This window comes from Oncorhynchus tshawytscha, linkage group LG13 (genome assembly GCF_018296145.1).
Source record: "Oncorhynchus tshawytscha isolate Ot180627B linkage group LG13, Otsh_v2.0, whole genome shotgun sequence".
Classification (NCBI taxonomy): domain Eukaryota; kingdom Metazoa; phylum Chordata; class Actinopteri; order Salmoniformes; family Salmonidae; genus Oncorhynchus; species Oncorhynchus tshawytscha.
In genome coordinates this window covers 59324714-59348953 of record NC_056441.1, presented here as the reverse complement: position 1 = coordinate 59348953, position 24240 = coordinate 59324714, and the positions used below count along the sequence as shown (strand labels likewise).

Below are 24240 nucleotides of genomic sequence, written 5' to 3'. Positions count from 1 at the left end.
AAAGTCACCTTGGCCTCATGGTGAAATCCCTGAGTGGTTTCCTTCATCTCTGGCAACTGAGTTAGTAAGGATGTCTGTATCTTTGTAGGGACTGAGTGTATTGATACACCATCCAAAGTGCAATTCATAACTTCACCATCCTCAAAGGGATATTCAATGTCTGCTTTTATTTGACCCATCTAGCAATAAGTGTCCTTCTTTGCAAGGCATTGGAAAACCTCCCTGGTCTTTTTGTTTAAATCTGTGTTTGAAATTCGCTAATTGACTGAGGGACCTTACAATTATCTGTATGTGTGAGGTACAGAGATGAGGTAGTCATTCAAAAATCATGTTAAACACTGTTATTGCACACAGAATGAGTCCCTGCAACTTATTATGTGACTTGTTAAGCACATTTTTACTCCCAAACGTATTTAGGCTTGCAATAACAAAGGGTTGAATAATTATATATATTTGTAATATTTATTTGTCAGGTTTCTACACACTCCCCACCCCCCACTTTGACATTATGCTGTGTTGTGTGTAGGCAGTGACACAAAATCTCAATTTAGTGAATATGAAATTCAGGCTGTAACACAACAAAAATGTGTAGAATGTCAAGAGGTGTGGATACTTTTTAAAGGCACTGAATCTGGTGATATAACAGTGGAGTAAGTCCCTGATGTTTCTCTCTGTGATGTGCTGTACATGTGGGACCTACTATGTCCTAGTCGGGACTCATCTACAGTATGAGATATCATTTCAGCTTTGGATCGTCATCTCATAGCATCCATCTATTTCACTACCTCCCGCTCAGTGCCTTGCGCTACAGAGCTTTTGTTCTCACAGGGGCTCTGTCCCGTTTCCAAATGGAGGCCATTGAGAATAGAGGAGTTATTGGGAAGGCAGCTAAAAAATAGATCAAAGGAAGGAGTGACAAAATGGGATTATAGCTCTGTATAATTGCGTAATCTGAATTTCTAATTAGGCATTTCAAATTAAATATCTCTTGAGTAGTTCTGTGAATATTTTTAGATTTTGGGGGTAGGGATGTTTGCAAACTCTTTTGAATTAGCGAGACTAGAGATATCTGGAATTGAGATATTAGGCCAGTTCTTGCTATTCTAGTTTGTTGATATCAGTCAGGCTTGACGTTTATTCACTTCGGAAAGATGCAGGTGCAAATAGAAATGTTATGTATAGAGCAATAATGAATCCCTGTTCTACTATCTATTCTACACAATATACACTGCTCAAAAAAATAAAGGGAACACTTAAACAACACAATGTAACTCCCAAGTCAATCACACTTCTGTGAAATCAAACTGTCCACTTAGAAAGCAACACTGATTGACAATAAATTTCACATGCTGTTGTGCAAATGGAATAGACAACAGGTTGAAATTATAGGCAATTAGCAAGACACCCCCAATAAAGGAGTGGTTTTGCAGGTGGTGACCACAGACCACTTCTCAGTTCCTATGCTTCCTGGCTGATGTTTTGGTCACTTTTGAATGCTGGCGGTGCTTTCACTCTGGTGGTAGCATGAGACGGAGTCTACAACCCACACAAGTGGCTCAGGTAGTGCAGCTCATCCAGGATGGCACATCCATGCGAGCTGTGGCAAGAAGGTTTGCTGTGTCTGTCAGCGTAGTGTCCAGAGCATGGAGGCGCTACCAGGAGACAGGCCAGTACATCAGGAGATGTGGAGGAGGCCGTAGGAGGGCAACAACCCAGCAGCAGGACCGCTACCTCTGCCTTTGCGCAAGGAGGAGCAGGAGGAGCACTGCCAGAGCCCTGCAAAATGACCTTCAGCAGGCCACAAATGTGCATGTGTCTGCTCAAACGGTCAGAAACAGACTCAATGAGGGTGGTATGAGGGCCCGACGTCCACAGGTGGGGGTTGTGCTTACAGCCCAACACCGTGCAGGACGTTTGGGCATTTTCCAGAGAACACCAAGATTGGCAAATTCGCTACTGGCGCCCTGTGCTCTTCACAGATGAAAGCAGGTTCAAACTGAGCACATGTGACAGACGTGACAGTCTGGAGACGCCGTGGAGAACGTTCTGCTGCCTGAAAAATCCTCCAGCATGACCGGTTTGGCGGTGGGTCAGTCATGGTGTGGGGTGGCATTTCTTTGGGGGGGCCGCACAGCCCTCCATGTGCTCGCCAGAGGTAGCCTGACTGCCATTAGGTACCGAGATGAGATCCTCAGACCACTTGTGAGACCATATGCTGGTGCTGTTGGCCCTGGGTTCCTCCTAATGCAAGACAATGCTAGACCTCATGTGGCTGGAGTGTGTCAGCAGTTCCTGCAAGAGGAAGGCATTGATGCTATGGACTGGCCTGCCCGTTCCCCCTGACCTGAATCCAATTGAGCACATCTGGGACATCATGTCTCGCTCCATCCACCAATGCCACGTTGCACCACAGACTGTCCAGGAGTTGGCGGATGCTTTAGTCCAGGTCTGGGAGGAGATCCCTCAGGAGACCATCTGCCACCTGATCAGGAGCTTGCCCAGGCGTTGTAGGGAGGTCATACAGGCACGTGGAGGCCACACACACTACTGAGCCTCATTTTGGCTTGTTTTAAGGACATTACATCAAAGTTGGATCAACCTGTAGTGTGGTTTTCCACTTTAATTTTGAGTGTGACTCCAAATCCAGACCTCCATGGGTTGATAAGTTTGATTTACATTGATAATTTTTGTGTGAATTTGTTGTCAGCACATTCAACTATGTAAAGAAAAAAGTATTTAATAAGAATATTTCATTCATTCAGATCTAGGATGTGTTATTTTAGTGTTCCCTTTATTTTTTTGAGCGGTGTATTTCTAGCTTAACATTCTGTAACACTCATGAACAGACCCCAGTGGGTATTTAGCCTAACCTTGGCCCGTCTTGTCCTTCTCTCATTCCAGTACCTCTTTGCAGACAGCACCAACAGCTACCTCTGGAACTCCTTTGACTTCTGCAAGACCATCCAGGGGTTCTCCATCCCCTTCAAGCCCACAGATCTGCTGCTGCACAGCAAGAGAGCCAACCTGGTCCTGGGCTATGACGGCTCCCACCCCAACAAACAGGTAGTCAACTGACTTCTATAGAAATGCTGCTTCACTGTCTTGAAAAAGGTCTCGGACAGAAACGTAGACAATTAACAACATGCAGAGGTAAGCAAATGTTTAACCAGGAAGTCCCTTGAGATCAACCGTCTTTTCATGATGGAGATCTTTGTGTAGGAGGAGTCTATTATAATGATCAGGGCTATAGTACATCAGGCTCCTCCTTTGCCAGTAGCTCTGTGGCCCCCAGTAGGTTCGGGGTTAGATGCCTATGTGGACAAATGGCTCTACTCCATATGCTGGATTACCGTACCATAGCCCCACAGCATTTGATGTATATTACAGCGTGACTGTTCTAGAGAAACAAAGCTGATATTTCTGAATGTAGGACAGTTGCATAATTGCAAATAGAATGGTGCATATTTAAATACTGGTTAAATGTCACAGCTGCATCTACTAAACTGTCTCTCTGAAAAATACAATACGGAGGACATTTTGTGGAATTTTCCCCTGACTAATTATTCACATTTCAGCTCAACTGAAATGATGGAAAACGGTCGACTCTCAAACATTCTGCCAGTTTTATATACAGCCTGGAGTCAACATGTGACCTTAATTTACTCCCCACCCTCCGCCTCTGTTATTTTCGCAGCTATGGAAATCTGACGATTTTGGAGAGACATGGGTGTTGATCCAAGAGCACGTGAAGGCATATTTCTGGTAAGATCAATGCCTCTGTATACAAAGGTGATGATTGTGTGAGGAGAGGTAGAATGTACAGTCATCAGTATAATTAATTGTCGCTGTTGAGTGCCAGACTGTCTGCAAAACATTAAAGCAACGATCTGTGAAAGGGATGTGTGTGTGTCCTTTTCCTGTTTACTTCCTGTTTTTCTGTGTTCTGTGACTGCTTGCCTCCTCAATCTGTCCCTCACTAGACCTCAGACAGTGGAGAGATAAACATGTCTTCTGATCGCTGTATGCTTACCAAGCATGCAGCTTGCGAGCTAACTCCCTGCCTCTCCAAGTTAAATACATAGATTAGATTGGCCCTTGTAATTGAATGACAATGCAAAGAAAATGCCACTACGGTCCCCGAGGGAGAGAGACACTGATTACCTGATTGTTATTTGGGGCTCACTATGTGTGAATGATTTTGAACCCTCCTATCAACCAGATCTCGGTTCAAATAGTGTTTGAGATCTTTCAAATACTTTTGAACGTTTGCTTGAGCCTGGCTGGAGTGCTAGATGAGCAGAGTTTGCACAGACAAAGTCAATCAAAATAACAAAAACAATCTGATACCGCTAATGATGATTGCGACACATTCAGTGCCTTGTCAAAGAGATGTGTGCCATGTGTCTCTCACCACGTAATGTAGGCCTAGGCAGGAGAGTGGCGCACTCAAACTTAAAAAAATATGTTTTACTTTCAAATCCCATCCATAAAAGGATTTGACCGATCTGTTAATGATTTAAAGGCGTGGATGCGGAGGGTTAGTTCGGGTTAGACATCACTTTCATTCCCTCGCAGGATCTCTGCCTTTTAATAGGTGACAACAAGAGGCTCTCATTCTCCACTGCAAATATGTAATGCTGCTTGTCAGCTACAGCAGGGGTCTGTTCAGGAGGGTGCAACATTTCAGAGTAGAACGTTAAGCTTGCCTGTCAAGTAGTATTAGGAAGTATTAGGTAGTATTAGGAATCACGTCCGTTCTTTTCAGTGTATTTCTATCTGTATCGTTCGGAACATTTTCACCTTATTGACAACATTTTAATCTCCCCAGACTATTTGTACACACATCTTTTGGTGTCAGAGAGAGAGACACAGCCCTTCTCCCTTTGATTTTTCTCACCTTCCTGCGTTCTCTGACGGTGGAGGTGGTCGTATATGTGGCGACTTTGAGGGGCATCGAACAGACTGCCTTCTTTCTGATGAATAAGTGATTGTCTGCCAGGGCCCCACTTAACTCTGCCTGTCCGAGTGGCATAATGTAGTCAGTAATACCAGGCAGCGCTGCAGATAACATCGCAGCTACTGCTGCAGTCTCTCCCCCCCGGGCTCTTTCTTGTGTTTGGGAGATGACACCCCTCCCCCCCACCAAGTGTGAACGTTGGAGATCCTCTTAGATCACACTTCTGAGCCTCAGAGTCTCAGGAGACCGTTGCAGAGGGAAGATTTTGACTACAAATACCCATACAACCCAACAATGAACATGAACAAACCATTTCATCCCAAAGCAGTAACTATACGCACAAAGCTTGAAAGTCTTTGCGGACTTCTGAGGAGGAAAGCAGCTCCAGAAGTGTGTACTCTTGCACTCCTCCCCAAATATTTCAAAGCATTGGATTGGTGTAAGCATTGGATTGGCGTAAGCATTGGATTGGCGTAAGCATTGGATTGGCGTAAGCATTGGATTGGCGTAAGCATTGGATTGGCGTAAGCATTGGATTGGCGTAAGCATTGGATTGGCGTAAGCATTGGATTGGCGTAAACATTGGATTGGCGTAAACATTGGATTGGCGTAAACATTGGCTAGAAAGAGTTTTTTTTTCTCGTTTTTTTCTCCGCTATGTTTTTTCCACCAGTCATTTTCCTTTTAAATCTGGACGCATCTACTGACTCTGCTGTGTCTAACTGCCTCCGCATCACCAGCTGCATTGAGATCTTTGTCTGGTGCTTCTTCCTCCTCGGCCTCTATGGCCAGTTTTCCTTTTTAACCATGTGTGTCCAGTTCTTTGCCGATTATGGGCATTCCATGTCTAATCCGTTTGTGGAGGCCACAGAGAAAAGGGCCTGCGCTGCAGATCAGGCTAAGAAGGCTGTAAGCCCTGGGGTTTTGTCTGGTTCACATCCCACTGTTGGATGTGTTTAACCAGCATTTGTCAAAATATTTCGAACCAGCAAATTGTATGTATTTGTTCCCCTTTTGCCCTAAACATTTGATCGTGTTTGGTAGGAGGATCGAGAGAATAAATAAATACAAATAATAAAGAGGCTCTTGTTTCGCACTGTGGATTAGATAGGCTAGCTTTAACCCACTGCCCTGCCAGCATTACATTGAAAGGATTGCCTATATGGGCTAAGTTCCAAACGGCCCCAAATTCTGCTAGATAGACAGACCTGCCCCCAAACTCTGCTACTTAGACCTGCCCCCAAAGTCTGCTATGGACAAGGCCCCCAAACTCTGCTAGATGGACAAGGCTCCCAAATGTTGATATAGACAAGTCCCAAAAGCAATGCAACAAACTCTAATTTCGGCAAGGCCTGAAACTCTGCCCCAAACTCTAATATTGGCAGTTTCCCGGCTGTATGCCAAGTCCCCAAACTAACGTTAGACAGGCAAGGTCCCAAGTTTGTCTGACTGGGGTCTTTCTTATCCTCTATATGGACAGCCTGCTCCCATAAAAACATGACCCCCTCTAAAATGTCACGCTATAGGCCAGTCTAGACACTAGGCTCTCTCTGTTTGGCTCCATTGTTAGTGAGAACACTCCGTGTGAATCTGGAATGCCTTATGGGAGATGATCGTAAACTACTGTAAACCTCTTTCAGTTCTGCTGGAGCTTACCGTAAGTTCACAGCTTAAAATGGCCACACACAGAACTTCTACTGGAAATGTGCAGTTGGGAAACTATAAATACATCAATGTGTGTGGTAAATGGATTCTGAGTTTCGAACGTGTTCACAGGAACACGTAGGCCATTCCACGATACTAGGATTGTCAGTAATCCGTAAAACATTTCTCGGTTTTCAGAGTGTGTCAGTGAGTGTGTGTGTGTAACCATAACTTTATGTCCCTCTGTATGGTATGACTAAGTTGGGCCCAGAGTTTTCCCAGACCATGTTATCTGAACGGGAAGACCTCCAAGGCCCTTAAGTCCTTCCTGTTCAGTTCACATGGTCAATAAATATAAACTCACGGTCAAGGGCCTGGAGTTTGTCTTGGTCGGGCCACATGGTCAGAGAGAAACTCTTGGCCCTACCTATGTCCCACAGACGGGCGCTAATTTCTGCATCTTTCTAGGGGTGTGGAGCCGTACGATTCCCCCACCATGGTGCTGGTCCAGAGGCACGAGCCCCAGGGGGTGTCCAGCATCCTCAGCAGCACCGACTTCTTCCAAAGCGGGCAGAACCGCCGAGTCATCCTGGAGAGAGTGGACAACTTCCAGCTCCGGGACAAGTACATGTTCGCCACCACTTCCACAGTAAGTGAGGTTGACCTGCAAGGGGATTATACATGTCAGGTAATCTGTTGCTCTTGCAGTGTTGAGAATGCTCATGTTATTATGGAGAGGAATACCCACATTGATTATTTGGACACGAATTGGGTGATCCAGCCATAACTATCTTCTAATACAGTGCCTTCAGAAAGTATTCACCCCCACTTTTCCCACATTTTGTTGTTAAAACCTGAATTGAAAATGGATTAAAGGGTGTAATAATAGTGTTTTAACTTGATTTTTTGAATGACTACCATATCTCTGTACCCCACGCATAAAATTATCCGAAAGGTCCATCAGTCGAGCAGTGAATTTCAACCACAGATTCAACCACAAAGAACCGGTAGGTTTTCCAATCTCGCAACGAAGTGCACCTATTGGTAGATGGGTAAAAATAAAGAAAAAAAGCAGACATTTAATATCCCTTTGAGCATGGTGAAGTTATTCATTATACTTTTGGATGGTGTATCGATACACAGAGGCACTACAAAGATACAGGCGTCCTTCCTAACTCAGTTGCCGGAGAGGAATGAAAGAGGATTTCACCATGAGGCCAATGGTGACTTTAAAACAAACAGTTACAGAGTTTGATGGCTGTGATAGAAGAAAACTGAGGATGGATCAACGACATTGTAGTTACTCCACTATACTAACCTAATTGACAGAGTGAAAAAAGGGAAGCCTGTACAGAATAAAAACATGCATCCTGTATGCAATAAGGCACTACAGTAAAACTGCCAACAATTTACCAAGAAATTAACTTTGTGCTGAAAACAAAATGTTATATTTGGGGCGAATCCAACACAACACATCACTGAGTACCACTCTTCATATTTTAAAGCATCATGGTGGCTGCATCATGTTACGGGTATGCTTGTCATCGGCAAGGACTAAGGATGTTTTTAGGATAGAAAGAAACGGAGTAGAGCTAAGCACAAGCAAAATCCTAGAGGAAAACCTGGTTCCGTCTGCTTTCCAACAGGCTCTGGGAGACAAATTCACCTTTCAGCAGGACAATAACCTAAAACACAAGGCCACTCTGGTTGCTTACCAAGACAATACTGAATGTTCCTGAGTGGCCTAGTTACAGTTCTGACTTAAATGGTCTTGAAAATATATGGCAAGGCTTGAAAATAGTCTGTCTAGCATTGATCAACAACCAACTTGACAGAGCTTGAAAATATTGTACAATCCAGGTGTACAAGCTCTTGGAGACTTACCCAGAAAGACTCTCAGCTGTAATCACTGCCAAAGGTGCTTCTAACATTGATTCAGGGGTGTGAATACTCATGTAAATCAGATAGTTCAGTATTTAATTTTCAATACATTTGCAAAAGTTTCTAAGTACATGTTTTCACTTTGTCATGGGGTATTGTGTGTGTAAAAAAAGAAAACAAATAAAAAGTCATCCATTTTTAAATTCAGGCTGTAATAGCAAAATGTGGAATTAGTTAATGGGGCGGCAGTGGTTAGTGTTGGGCCAGAAGGTTGCTGCTGTTCTGCCCCTGAACAAGGCAGTTAACTCACTGTTCCCCAGTAGGCCATCATTGTAAATAAGAATTTGTTCCTAACTGACTTGTCTAGTTAAATATATATATATATATATATATATATATATATATATATATATATATATATATATATATTATAAATATATATATATATTTTTAAATCAATTTTAAAAAGTGTATGAATTCTTTCTGAAGGCACTATAAGTCATTAGTCAAACGCATCGTATTCAAGTGGTAGGCTTAACTTCTTGCGTCGAGCCATCCCGGATCCGGGATCGTGAATACAGCCTCAAGCTCATTACCATAATGCAACGTTAACAATTCATGAAAATCGCAAATGAAATGAAAATAATATGCTAGCTCTCAAGCTTAGCCTTTTGTTAACAACACTGTCATCTCAGATTTTCAAAATATGCTTCTCAACCATAGCAAAATAAGCATTTGTGTAACAGCTAGCGCAGCTAGCGTAGCATTTAGCGTTAGCATCAGCAGTCAACATTTTCACAAAAACCAGAAAATCATTCAAATAAAATCATTACCTTTGAAGAACTTCAGATGTTTTCAATGAGGAGACTCTCAGTTAGATAGCAAATGCTCAGTTTTTCCTGAAAGATTATTTGTTTAGGAGAAATCGCTCCGTTTGGTGCGTCACGTTTAGCTACGAAAAAAACCTGTATCCAGGAGTGTAATTATCCCCGCAGCTCATTAGCATAACACAACGTTAACTATTCATGAAAATCGCAAATGAAATGAAATTAATATGCTAGCTCTCAAGCTTAGCCTTTTGTTAACAACACTGTCATCTCAGATTTTCAAAATATGCTTCTCAACCATTGCAAAATAAGCATTTGTGTAACAGCTAGCGCGGCTAACGTAGCATTTAGCGTTAGCATCAGCAGTCAACATTTTCACAAAACCAGAAAATCATTCAAATAAAATCATTACCTTTGAAGAACTTCAGATGTTTTCAATGAGGAGACTCTCAGTTAGATAGCAAATGCTCAGTTTTTCCTGAAAGATTATTTGTTTAGGAGAAATTGCTCCGTTTGGTGCGTCACGTTTGGCTACCAAAAAAAAATGAAAATTCAGTCTTCAAAACGCCGAACTTTTTTCCAAATTAACTCCATAATATCGACTGAAACATGGTAAACGTTGTTTAGAATCAATCCTCAAGGTGTTTTTCACATATCTCTTCATGACATATCGTTCGTTGAAAGCCTCCTCTCTCCTCTCAATCACTGGATGACTGCGTGCAGCTTGTAGATTACGCACCAATTTAGACAAAGGACACCGGGCGGACACCTGGTAAATGTAGTCTCTTATGGCCAATCTTCCAATGATATGCCTACAAATACGTCACAATGCTGCAGACACCTTGGAGAAACGATAGAAAGGGCAGGCTCATTCCCAGCGCATTCACAGCCATATAAGGAGACAATGGGAAACAGAGCTTCAAAGATTCTGCCCATTTCCTGGTTGAAGTTTCATCTTGGTTTCGCCTGTAGCATGAGTTCTGTGGCACTCACAGATAATATCTTTGCAGTTGTGGAAACCTTAGAGTGTTTTCTTTCCAAAACTGCCAATTATATGCATAGTCGAGCATCTTTTCGTGACAAAATATTGCGCTTAAAACGGGCACGTTTTTTAATCCATAAATTAAAAGAGCGCCCCCTATATCCAAGAAGTTAAATACCGGATAAGTCCACCACATGCATAGAGGGTGAATCGTTCTAAAGGGAGTATCTCTTATCCCTATCTGAAGGTTTGGACTCCGATGACCCCAGCAGTGTCTGGTTGTGATACAGTCGTACACATTGTTTGTCATATGGAAGCCACAGGCGTACAACTGCTGCGCTTTGAAACTGATGGGGACGGTTTGATCCCGGGCTCCTTCCTTGGCTGTGAATCTGTGTCACAAATATCCAGCATGCTTTGCGTGGCCACATGCGGCCCAATAAAGCATTACACAATGAAAGAGGAACTTAACCACTGACCCCTCCTTGAAAAGATGAGATCTCTTTTTTTGTGTAAGGAATGTGGAGACTGAAGAGACATGTAACTGTGGAACACCGGGTTAATGTGGTCAGACACACACAATCCCATCAAAACATGGCTGAAATATTAGTCTATTCTGAGCCAATTACAGTTAATGATTTTTGTTTATGCAAACTCGGACCTTTCCCTGAAGGACCACACAGACTCGCTGCAGTCAGCCCTGTGTTGTTAAACAGGCATGGCCAAACACACATGCTTCCGTATCTGATTCCTGGCATTACTGCCCAATCTCACACACACACAAACACACATCTGCCTTTTGAGTGAGCATGGAATAATGGTAGTGGAATGGGGAAAGGGAGAGACTGAAAATAAAATGGCAGAGGGCTGGTTGGGGCAGTGGAGAGGCAAGGTTCTAACAATTTGAGCTACGGCTTAGCTTGTCCAACGCTTGTCCGACGAAATATGCATTCTTAAACCCCTGTAAATATGCCCATTGTGTATTGTGAATATTTTTCTACCTTGTAACTACCATATCTTTATTCATATCAGTCTCTTACAAATCAATTGACTCAACATTCACAGCTACATGTGCACTTCATAAAGTCATCCCTACTCTCTCTGGGCAAAGCGAACAACACCATGTAACGCGCCACTATGACGGTCTCCATTGAGGCAAGCATATCCTTTTACAAAATATATATTTTACTAGGCAAGTCAGTTAAGAACACATTCTTATTTTCAATGACAGCCTAGGAACAGTGGGTTAACTGCCTTGTTCAGGGGCAGAACGACAGATTTGTACCTTGTCAGCTCGGGGATTCGATCTTGCAACCTTTCGGTTACTAGTCCAACACTCTAACCACTAGGCTACGCTGCCGCCCCATCCTAAGGTGGGTCGCTCAGATTGTCAGAACAGCGACATGGTTTATGTTTTATCGTCTGCTGGGTGACCCAACCAACCTGTTGGTCAGGGCCAGAGAGTGCAGCTTGTCAGAAATGACCGATCTATGTGCTGTTAATGAAGTTGTGGCTTGGTGTCCCAGGGGTGTCAATAACTGCTCAGGCACACATTCATCAGGCCTCTGTTGCCGAGTGCAGCCGTCTCAAGTACTGTTGCTATTCCCAATGGGCTGATATGTTCCACTGCCAAAGGATAGTACAGTGTGTGTTTTCTTTCTGGCTAGCATTGTTACTCCAAGCTATATCATTTCACACTTCCACTCGTAGAAAGTGATATTCCCACTTTCATTGTAGATTTGGATTGTTTTTATAAATGGTAATGAGGCTAAACACAAACATGGTTGGACTGTAGTTTATGTTAATCAACACCATTCACATGAATCAAAAATAGGCTAATTTAAAAAACGATATGGATAATCTACACTGAGTGTACAAAACATTAGGAGCACTTTCCTAATATTGAGTTGCACCCCCTTTTGCCCTCAGAACAGCCTCAATTTGTTGGGGTATGGACTCTACAAGGTGTCAAAAGCATTCCACAGGGATGCTGGTACATGTTGTCACGGCTCCTCCTCTGCCTGCAGGAGGAACCCCCCCATTGGAACCGCCCCATTGGAGTCAACATTGTCACGGCTCCTCCTCTGCCTGCAGGAGGCAGAGGCCCCTACTACCATACCCCCTTCAAAGGCCCCTACTACCATACCCCCCTTCAAAGGCCCCTACTACCATACCCCTTCAAAGGCCCCTACTACCATACCCCTTCAAAGGCCCCTACTACAATACCCCCTTCAAAGGCCCCTACTACCATACCCCTTCAAAGGCCCCTACTACCATACCCCCTTCAAAGGCCTCTACTACCATACCCCTTCAAAGGCCTCTACTACCATACCCCCCTTCAAAAGCCCCTACTACCATACCCCTTCAAAGGCCCCTACTACCATACCCCCTTCAAAAGCCCCTGCCCCTTCAAAAGCCCCTACTACCATACCCCCTTCAAAGGCCCCTACTACCATACCCCCTCAAAAGCCCCTACTACCATACCCCTTCAAAGGCCCCTACTACCATACCCCTTCAAAGGCCTCTACTACCATACCCCTTCAAAGGCCCCTACTACCATACCCCCTTCAAAGGCCTCTACTACCATACCCCCTTCAAAGGCCCCTACTACCATACCCCTTCAAAGGCCTCTACTACCATACCCCTTCAAAGGCCTCTACTACCATACCCCCTTCAAAGGCCTCTACTACCATACCCCTTCAAAGGCCTCTACTACCATACCCCCTTCAAAGGCCCCTACTACCATACCCCCTTCAAAAGCCCCTACTACCATACCCCCCTCAAAAGCCCCTACTACCATACCCCATTCAAAGGCACTTACATCTTTTGTCTTTCCCACCCACCCTCTGGCACACAGACACAATCCATGTCTCAATTGTCTCAAGGCTTTAAAATTATTTAACCTATTTCCTCCCATTCATCTAAATTGTTTGAAGTGGATTTAACAAGGGACATCAATAATCCCTTATAGTTTCACCTGGATTCACCTGGTCAGTCTGTCATGGAAAGAGCAGGTGTTCCTAATATTTTGTACACTCAGTAAATGTGATTAAATTAGTCACCAGAGCCTTACATTTAATAAATAGGAACTAACATAGTAAATATAAGGCTATCTAAGAGCCTCTGTTGTCATATCCTTGCAGCATTAGCTTGAGATGCTCAGTTTATTTTGTTAAATGACTACAGTTGCCCTGTCTGTGACCCCACAGCTTGACCCAACCCACAGAGCAGCCCACCCTCCCGGGATACGGTTGAGCAGTGAGCATGTGAAGATCTCAACGACGCAGCCCAGTTCTCCAGACCATTAGCAGCCCAGTCAACGCTTACTCGTCACTCACTCACTCTCACCCTTCTCTCTAGTCATACCCACTACCCAGCCCCTACTAATATCTTCAGCTGGAGCTAATAGGATTACCGTAATGAATATCACAAGCTTTTGACAGCACTGAGCTGCTTAGGCTAATTAAAGCCCCAGAAACACCAAGTTTTATCCCAGGCCTGACAATATAGATCCCTGGGTAATGATTGATAATCAGAACTGAGGACCTCTACTCCTTCTCTTAACTCCAAAGTCCTCCGGAAGAACTGGCGTAATATAAATGGACGTCAATAAGAGGTTTCTTAACAGAGAGCTTTTTGACACATTTCCTTCTTATTTGCAAGGTGTCTCAGTGGAGACGAGATGAGGGGGAGGGTAACAAGATCAAGGACTTCCTTATCGAATGGCTGGCTGTGCTTTCCCTGATGCGTCAATACCCCCAACGTGTTTAATGTACCGTAACGGCATAGAGCAAACCAACAACGGTGAATGTGAAATTGCAATGCGTAGTTAAGCTGCTGTTTGGACCTCTGTTTTCCCCATAAAAGGAGATTTAAGTGTTGCAACACCTCAGCAGCCATATTGGTTGCGACACCCTCAACGCTGTAGTGGTCCTTTACTTTCTTCCTTAACGTGTGACGCCAAATCCCACATTTCCCCAGCTCCCACTGCAATATGTGATGCATCACACACACACACACACACACTTACACACACACACACACACACACACAAACAAAATGGCACTTCGCCCATAAAAAAACATGTGACGTGTCCAGTGGGAGAGAGGGAAGGAGGAGATAAATGTGCCGCTTAAAAGCAATGGGAGGTCTGGGAAATGGCTCCGTCTCTCAGATTAACAGCTACCTTCTGGCTGGATAAACAAACATTAGAACCACATCGACAGCTCCCACGGGCTCTGCAGGGGGACTGGAGACGACAGGGTTTCATGTGCTCCCCACAACTGTTCTTCTAGTTTATTGGTTTAGATATAGAACGTGGAAAGGGGGGGAGGGTATTCACATATCATCATTTGCATTGGAAGCACAGTGCCTCTGTTCTGAGCAGCTAGACTGCTGAAGGTATATACTTGCTATGAATATGTACAGGTGAATCAATTCAATAAGAATGCTACTCATGATGTTCAGTAGCTGTTCCTGGTATTTATATGAATGGAATGACACTTCAAAATGAATGAATAATCATTTCATGATAGTTTAATGGATCGTTAAGATACCATACATTTGTTAAAGCAAGATTTGATTTGAATCCCTGGTGGGATTCATTTTGTAATCCACTTTCCACAGATAGTCAGACTACTTTTCAGCAGTGGAAGCCAGCCAAGCTACTGTGGTTGAAACCACCCCCCCGGCCTGCTGTCATTGAAGCATTGAAGCAGTTGTCTTTTCCGAGACTAAGTTTCTCTCCCCTTGGTATTCTCCATGCTCACATTGTGTTGTTGTGGCTGCTTGGCTTTCAGAACACGGCACTCTGGGTCGCGGAGACGGAACGTTAACAGCAGCATTAGATAAATCAATAGGTTGAATAGTGCTGTGAGGACCCAGGCGTTCACAGGGGAGGTGAGGCAGACGGACATACGGACTCACACACGCAGGCAGATACATTGTGTCTCAGGGAATAGGGAGTCACTGTTTTGCGCCTGCTGGGTCATCAGGGAAAAGACAGACTACTTGACAGGAATGCTTGCCTAGATTCATCAGTGGGGGAACTTGCAAGCTGTGTGTGTGCGCATGTTTTGTTTGTTTTTAGTTATTATCTTGGCTGCCTTGAGGACGCTCTCAGTTAATCCAAGATGAAGCCATAAACCTGATTGCCATCCTATGACGTGAATGAGTCTGCCTGTAGTGCTCTGGCGCTCTTATTGGCTGCCTGCTTTCCAACTGTGCACCGCTAGTGTGCCTGCGTGTGGTTATCTGTGTGGCCCAGCAGCATTATTTCAGTGCATTACCGAAGCCATCTGTCCTCTTCATTATTAGCATCGTTGTGGGATTTCCATGTCTGTGTGACAGATCTTTTTTTTGCCGCAAAACTGTTGGCTACTCTTTGATGTAAACGCTGTCCTTTACTCATATTCTATGATATTGTTTTGCCCCAGCTCGGTAAAGATGCTTGTATAAATCGGTGTGTGTGTGTGTTCAATAACTACAAATAGAATCATATTAGGCTGTGTATATCTGGCCTATCTAGTAAAGAGTTCACGCTTGACATTTATTGCCTGCAGCTTTTAATGAAGAGAATATTCATATTATAGTTGTTATGGGAAGGCAGAAGGCCAGACAGTCAGTTAGTCGTCCCAAATCTGCTGATGTGAGCCTAGCCAATCCCTGGGAGGCAGATCACAGGGTGCCTATGTTGCCAGACTGACACGTAAGAGGAGACGCATTACAACAGCGGCTCAAATGGAACCCTATTCCCTATATAGTGCACTACATTTGACCAGGCTCCAATGGTTTCTAGAGAATAGGGAGCCATTTGGGAGGCAGCCAGTGTCTCAGGTCTCTCTGGGGTTCCGGAGGATGACGGGCGGCGAGTCCCGGCACTTTGGTCTTCCTGCTTGTAATTCATTAAAGATTACACCCCCTTCTCCTCCTTCCTTGAACAAAGTGGTCTCTCTGTCATAACAATGAGATTTGGCCATTGATTGTTCTCATTGGCCCACTGAGGTTACAATCTGCCCGACAGTACATATAGATTAATCACTTGAGTCTTTAAACACCCACAGGCCACATCAGAAGAAATCCACTTTTTTTGAGCTGAAAGGCGATGGCCAAATATTACCCATAATGTTGCATAACGATTTAAGTTAATAAGTCATAGTTTTAGTCAGAGTATGACATACAGTGTATTCAGAAAGTATTCAGACCCCTTGACATTTTCCACGTTTTGTTACGTTAGAGCCTTATCCTAAATTTGATTACATCATTTTTTTTGTAATCAATCTACACACACAACCCCATAATGACAAAGCAAAAACAGGTAAAAGATTTTTTGTTGCAAATCTATAACAATAATTTAAAAAATGAAATATCACATTTACATAAGTATTCAGACCCTTTACTCAGTACTTTGTTGAAGCACCTTTGGCAGCGATTAAAGCCTTGAGTCTTCTCGTGTATGACGCATTTCGCTACACCCGCATTAACATCTGCTAACCATGTGTATGTGACAAATAAATTTGATTAGATTTTTTGATTTACAAGCTTGGCACACCTATATTTGGGGATTTTTTTCCATTCTTCTCTCAAGCTCTGTCAGGTTGGATGTGGCACGTCGCTGCACTGCTATTTTCATGTCTCTCCAGAAATGTTAGATCGGGTTCAAGTCCGGGCTCTGGCTGGGCCACTCAAGGACATTCAGAGATTTGTCCCGAAGCCACTCCTGCGTTGTCTTGGTTGTGTGCTTAGGGCCGTTGTCCTGTTGGAAGGTGAACCTTCGCCCCCATCTGAGATTCTGAGCGCTCTGGAGCAGGTTTTCATCAAGGAGCTCTCTCTACTTTGCTCCATTCATCTTTCCCTCGATCCTGACTTGTCTCCCAGTCCCTGCCGCTGAAAAATATCACCACAGCATGATGCTGCCACCACCATGCTTCACCGTAGGGATGGTGCCAGATTTCTTCCAGACATCAAACATCTCTGTAGAGACCTGAAAATAGCTGTGCAGCGACACTCCCCATCCAACCTGACAGAGCTTGAGAGGATCTGGAGAGAAGAATGGGATAACATCCTCAAATACAGGTGTGCCAATCTTGTAGCGTCATAGCCAAGAAGACTCAAGGCTGTTTTCACTGGCAAATGTGCTTCAACAAAGTACTAAGTAAAGGGTCTGAATACTTATGTAATTGTGATATTGCCAAAAAGTAAAAGTTTTTGCTTTGTCATTATGGGGTATTGTGTGTAGATTGATGAGGGGGGGGGGGACTATTTAATCAAATTTAGAATAAGGCTGTAACGTAACAGAATGTGGAAAAAGTCAAAGGGTCGGAATACTTTCCGAATGCACTGTATGACGAATCCAGCTCCAAACCAGCCATAGCTGGCTAATCTTTTGAATATGGAATAGGCCTCGTAAAAGAAAAATGGCAACAGAACATTAGCTAGCCAGATAAGGTTAGCATGCTAGCTAGCTAGTGCCCTTTTTGCTAATGTTTATCAACTTCGCGTGGAAATTCCCACACCCACTTCGTGAATAGGTATACGTAGGTTTCGTCATTTTTTAAAATTTTTATTTTACCTTTATTTTACTAGGCAAGTCAGTTAAGAACAAATTCTTATTTTCAATGACGGCCTAGGAACAGTGGGTTAACTGCCTGTTCAGGGGCAGAACGACAGATTTTTACCTTGTCAGCTCGGGGATTCGAACCTTTCGGTTGCTAGTCCAACGCTCTAACCATTAGGTGGCCCCATTCTTCAAAGGTGCACATCCTTAGCAAATTCTATAATAACTGAGTCACATTATTCGTAATTATGAGGTCGGCATTAAGCCGTCTCCATGGCTCTGTGTCTCTTATTGATTGATTGATTGATTGTACATCTGTTGGTTCCAGACTTTGTTGGGGAGCCATGAGCCGTCGTCCGTCCAGCTGTGGGTATCCTACAACCGTCAGCCAATGAAAGCCGCACAGTTCATGACCCGCCACCCAATCACAGTGAGTCTCCAGGCCTGCTTCGCCACCCCAGAACATCCTCTCTGTGGCTCCCAGTAGACTCCTAGTCCAGAGAACAAACCTGTCACTGTATCGTTGATGAAACTGGGGAAATGTATTTGTAAGGAAATGCTATGCTATGTAGCTAATAGGTCGTTGACAGCTCAACATGAGTCAGAAATCACAAGACCAATCACAGAAAATACTGTAAGCCTAGATTTTTTAAACATTTTTTATTTTACCTTTATTTATCTACTCCACTCACAGTAAAAAGCTGTCAATTCCATGACACTATTTATCTTACAAATGTACATGTTTTCGTCTAATAAAAGTTGAATTCTAATCATCAGCTTTTAGTTGTGAGAGAATCACCCCTATTGTTCTTAATAATGCCCTACACAAATAAGGGAAACTGCGCCTCTCTTCTTCTCCTGCAGGAGTACTACATCGCTGACGCTTCGGAGGACCAGGTGTTTGTTTGCGTCAACCACGTCAACAACGTCACCCACCTGTACATCTCAGACACCCAGGGCCTGTCCTTCTCCCTGTCCCTGGAGAATGTGTTGTACTACAGCCCAGAGGGTTCGGGCAGCCACACCCTGATCAGGTTGGCACGGTGTTCCTAGTCAACCAATCTTCGATTGCACCATTTTGTGTCAGGCCGGCCCAGCGCTAACCCACCTGCTTGATCTATTAACTAATCATGGGTTGCACATTTTAGTTTCAGCCCAGCGCTAACCCATTAGATTCTTCTAATCGACTTACCACCATGGTTAGTGGCGTGTTAGTGCTGGGCTAGAACCAAAATGTTCATCCCTTTGGTGTGTCCCCCAGGAATAGATTTGGAAACGGCAGTGTTCTGGATGCGAGATCTGGGTTCAGATAGTATTTGAAAGATACCAATACAACATAATCAAAAGAAAAGTCCCAAAAGTGCAAACCCTGCCCATGTGACACTCCAGGCAGGCACAATCAATCAGCCAAAGCATTTAAAATGTATAATTTTTAAAACTATTTGAAACCAAGTCTAAAATATGTTGACGTGACTCACAGTTAAGGCATCCTAATTAGTAGGCTGCCTTCAGAGATATGTAGTGTCTTGCTTGGAACAAAGGTAACAGAACTCACTTTGATCAACCAAACCTTCCTTGATCAAATACACACGCCCTTTGATCAAGTATAGCCACTTTGATCAAGCGCACCCACCCATTTTGAAGGAGCGATGAGAGGAGGCTGTTCGACCAGAGCTACATCTGATCATTCCAGAGCTGGGGAACCTCCTGTTGTGCATTCCTCGTGACCACGCTGAGTCTGCTCGAGTGGCTGTCTTCTCCGTGTTGGTAAACAACAGCAGGGCCTTTGCGTGTGTTTACATCCCAGTGACCTGGATCCTGGATGTTTGAGTCCCCGTTGTCATGGCGCTGCAGTGTAGCGTAGTGCGTCCAGGGCCTGTAATTATTCAAATGACGGCGTTCGCAACACGTCTCTAGCTGCCAGGAGAAGTGATGAGAGCAGCTTGATAGTAAGGCGACCTCACGACACGAGCTGACCACGTGTTTCCTTTGGCCAACATAGCCACAACACTGAACATGATACTGTGTTGTTTTTATGCTAATCGCGTGTCTGTGTGCGCGCGCATCTGTCTGTGTTTGTGTACCTCCGCCTGTCTGTGTGTGTGTACCTCCGCCTGTCTGTGTGTGTGTACCTCTGCCTGTCTGTGTGTGTGTACCTCCGCCTGTCTGTGTGTGTGTACCTCCGCCTGTCTGTGTGTGTGTACCTCCGCCTGTCTGTGTGTGTGCGTCTGTGTGTGTCTTTCATCCCAGGTACTTTGCCAGCGAGCCCTTTGCTGACCTGCACCGCGTGGAGGGTCTGCGCGGCGTCTTCGTGGCCACGCTCATCAACGGCTCGCTCAGCGAGGACAACATGCGCTCTGTAATCACCTTCGACAAGGGGGGCACCTGGGAACTGCTGCAGGCCCCCTCCGCCGACAGCCTGGGAGGAACACTGGACTGCCAGGTAGCTAGCTAGCTGTTACAATAACATCTGACCTGGTGTCAGTGGTTAGAGAAAACGTCCACCTACACCCCGGTGTGTTTCCCCTAACCACTGATACAGGATACTGCTGTCAGCTTCAGCAATATGACATCATACACATTGGGGCGACATCCTGCTTACGGACATCAACAACAGGATTAAGATTAGGGCTGTTCCATGGTAAAAATGAAAACACGAGGCAGACCTAACTCTTTGGTCCTTTAAAAACCTGCTGGATGTAAAATATTGGGTGCTGTAGCTTAGAAAATAAATTCAGGTGACTCTGGATGACAACATAATGATGTTTGTTTCCAACATTAAGGCTGTTTTCCTAAATAATTTAAATGTGCTTGGTGTTTTGTTTCCTTTCCGCGGTACTAGCGAGTGTCGTGATATTGGCATCGTCACGGCCCTAATTAAGATCTGCCCAAGATTCCCACTGTTCGCTCTTGTTAATGTAGGACTGTCTGAAGGGAGGGGAAGAGCCAATAAAGCAGATGTCTTAGCAGAATTGAATTCTGTTGTTGTTGTCTGTAAGCAGGAAGTTGCCCTTTTGTGTTTTATGCTGTCATTGAGTCTCTGAGACTCTGAGTCCTTTGAGGAAGGGATTGGCGGCTGGGTAATATGAACCTACATTAGGCATTAGGAACAACAGCCATGAGGCCACACAGTGTGTGTTTGCATTCTAAAGGGGAAGTGGGTTTGGGTGTAAACAGTTGTTTTGTTTGGTTTTAGAAAGTGGCCGTGTCCCTTGAACGAAAATGTATGCAGTCACGACTGTAATCTGGATAAGAAGGTCTAAATTACTATATTTTAAATGTAGCTTCACTTCTTAGAAAATAGTATTATATTTTTGATGTATTTATTGAGGGTTTTGTCAGAGTGATTGCTGTCTCCATTGATCTAACACTTCTCTCTCTCACTCCATCTCTCCCTCCACAACGCCTCTCCATCCCTCCCTCCATCCCCCCTCTCCTCTCTAATCCTCCCTCCATCCATCGCTCTTCTATACCCCCTGGGTATTTCTCTATCCCCCATCCTCTCCTTCTTTGCCTCTCTCGCTCTCCCTCTATCCCATCCTCTCCCTCTATCCCCATCCTCTCCCTCTATCCCCATCCTCTCCCTATATCCCCATCCTCTCCCTCTATCCCTCTATCCCCATCCTCTCCCTCTATCCCCATCCTCTCCCTCTATCCCCATCCTCTCCCTATATCCCCATCCTCTCCCTCTATCCCCATCCTCTCCCCCATATCCCCTCTATCCCCATCCTCTCCCTCTATCCCCATCCTCTCCCTATATCCCCTCTATCCCTCATCCTCTCCCTCTATCCCTCATCCTCTCCCTATATCCCCCATCCTCTCCCTCTATCCCCATCCTCTCCCTCTATCCCCATCCTCTCCCTCTATCCCCCATCCTCTCCCTCTATCCCCATCCTCTCCCTCTATCCCCATCCTCTCCCTCTATCCCCCATCCTCTCCCTCTATCCCCATCCTCTCCCTCTATCCCCATCCTCTCCCTCTATCCCCCATCCTCTCCCTCTATCCCCATCCTCTCCCTCTATCCCCATCCTCTCCCTCTATCCCCATCCTCTCCCTCTATCCCCCATCCTCTCCCTCTATCCCCATCCTCTCCCTCTATCCCCCATCCTCTCCCTCTATCCCCCATCCTCTCCCTCTATCCCCCATCCTCTCCCTCTATCCCCATCCTCTCCCTCTATCCCCATCCTCTCCCTCTATCCCCATCCTCTCCCTCTATCCCCCATCCTCTCCCTCTATCCCCCATCCTCTCCCTCTATCCCCCATCCTCTCCCTCTATCCCCATCCTCTCCCTCTATCCCCATCCTCTCCCTCTATCCCTCATCCTCTCCCTCTATCCCCATCCTCTCCCTCTATCCCCCATCCTATCCCTCATCCTCTCCCTCCCTCTATCCCTCATCCTCTCCCTCTATCCCCCATCCTCTCCCTCTATCCCCCATCCTCTCCCTCTATCCCCCATCCTCTCCCTTTATCCCTCTATCCCTCATACTCTCCCTCTATCCCTCACCTCTCCCTCTATCCCCATCCTCTCCCTCTATCCCTCATCTATCCCTCACCCTCTCCCTCTATCCCTCACCCTCTCCCTCTATCCCTCACCCTCCATCCTCTCCCTTTATCCCCCATCTATCCCCCATCCTCTCCCTCTATCCCTCATCCTCTCCCTCTATCCCTCCATCCTCTCCCCCTCTCCCTCCATCCTTGCCCTCTCCCTCCATCCTTGCCCTCTCCCTCCATCCTTGCCCTCTCCCTCCATCCTTGCCCTCTATCCCTCCATCCTCTCCCCCTTTCCCTCATCCTCTCCCTCCATCCTCTCCCGCTATCCCTCATCCTCCCCCATCCTCTCCCCCCCTCTCCCTCCATCCTCTCCCTCTATCCCTCATCCTCTCCATCTATCTCTCATCCTGTCCCTCCCTCATCCTCTCCCTCCATCCTCTCCCTCTATCCCTCATCCTCCCCCATCCTCTCTCCCCCTCTCCCTCCATCCTCTCCCGCTATCCCTCATCCTCTCCATCTATCTCTCATCCTGTCCCTCCCTCTCCCCCCTCTCCCTCTCCCTCTCTCCCTCATCCTCTCCCCTTTCCCCTCATCCTCTCCCTCATCCTCTCCGCTTTCCCTCATCCTCTCCCCATCTCTCTCCCTCCATCCTCTCCCCCTCCCTCCATCCTCTCCCCCTATCCCTCATCCTCCCCCCCTCTATCCTCTCTCCCCCCTCTCCCTCCATCCTTGCCCTCTATCCCTCCATCCTCTCCCCCTTTCCCCCATCCTCTCCCCCTCTCCCTCCATCCTCTCCCTCTATCCCTCATACTCTCCATCCTCTCCCTCTATCCCTCATCCTCTCCCTCTATCCCCCATCCTCTCCCTCTATCCCTCACCCTCTCCCTCTATCCCTCACCCTCTCCCTCCATCCTCTCCCTCTATCCCTCATCCTCTCCCCCTCTCCCTCTATCCATCATCCTCTCCCCCTCTCCCTCCATCCTCTCCCTGTATCCCCCATCTATCCCTCATCCCCTTCCTCTAACCCTCATCCTCTCCCTCTATCCCTCATCCTCTCCCTCTATCTCTCCATCCTATCCCTCACCCTCTACCTCTATCCCTCTCCCTCTATCCCTCATCCTCTCCCTCCATCCTCTCCCTTTATCCCCCATCTATACCCCATCCTCTCCCTCTATCCCTCACCCTCTCCCTCCATCCTCTCCCCTATCCCTCATCCTCTCTTCCTCCATCCTCACCCTCTATCCCTCATCCTCTCCCCCTTTCCCTCATCCTCTCCCCCTCTCCCTCCATCCTCTCCCTCCATCCTCCTCCCCTCTCCCTCCATCCTTGCCCTCTCCCTCCATCCTTCCCTCTCCCTCCATCCTCTGCCCTCTCCCTCCATCCTTGCCCTCTCCCTCCATCCTTGCCCTCTATCCCTCCATCCTCTCTCTCTATCCCTCCATCCTCTCCCCCTTTCCCTCATCCTCTCCCTCATCCTCTCCCGCTATCACTCATCCTCTCCATCTATCTCTCATCCTGTCCCTCCCTCTCCCCCCCCTCCCTCATCCTCTCCCTCATCCTCTCCCCCCTTTCCCTCATCCTCTCCCTCATCCTATCCCCCTTTCCCTCATCCTCTCCCCCTCCCCTCCATCCTTCCCTCTATCCCTCTCCCTCCATCCTTGCCCTCTCCCTCCATCCTTGCCCTCTCCCTCCATCCTCCCCATCTCCCTCTATCCCTCATCCTCTCTCTCTATCCCTCCATCCTCTCCCCCTTTCCCTCATCCTCTCCCTCCATCCTCTCCCCTATCCCTCATCCTCTCCATCTATCTCTCATCCTGTCCCTCCCTCTCCCCTCTATCTCTCATCCTGTCCCTCCCTCCCCCCTCCCCTCCCTCATCCTCTCCCTCATCCTCTCCCCCTCTCC

General features: G+C 46.0%; 1 protein-coding gene across 2 annotated transcripts in view; it reads left to right on the top strand.

The window, feature by feature from the left end:
- The window catches only part of LOC112265411 (sortilin-related receptor), a 71460-nt gene that overhangs the window by 14331 nt on the left and 32889 nt on the right, over positions 1 to 24240 (top strand). For both annotated transcript variants that reach the window (XR_006078675.1, XM_042296056.1), the window contains exons 4-9: positions 2902 to 3063; positions 3695 to 3762; positions 7070 to 7250; positions 18175 to 18276; positions 18711 to 18880; positions 20097 to 20289. Coding sequence is in view for 1 of the 2 variants with exons in the window: in XM_042296056.1 (XP_042151990.1) it covers positions 2902 to 3063; positions 3695 to 3762; positions 7070 to 7250; positions 18175 to 18276; positions 18711 to 18880; positions 20097 to 20289 (876 nt within the window). In the remaining variant the exon portion in view is untranslated. The remainder of the gene's footprint in view (positions 1 to 2901; positions 3064 to 3694; positions 3763 to 7069; positions 7251 to 18174; positions 18277 to 18710; positions 18881 to 20096; positions 20290 to 24240) is intronic.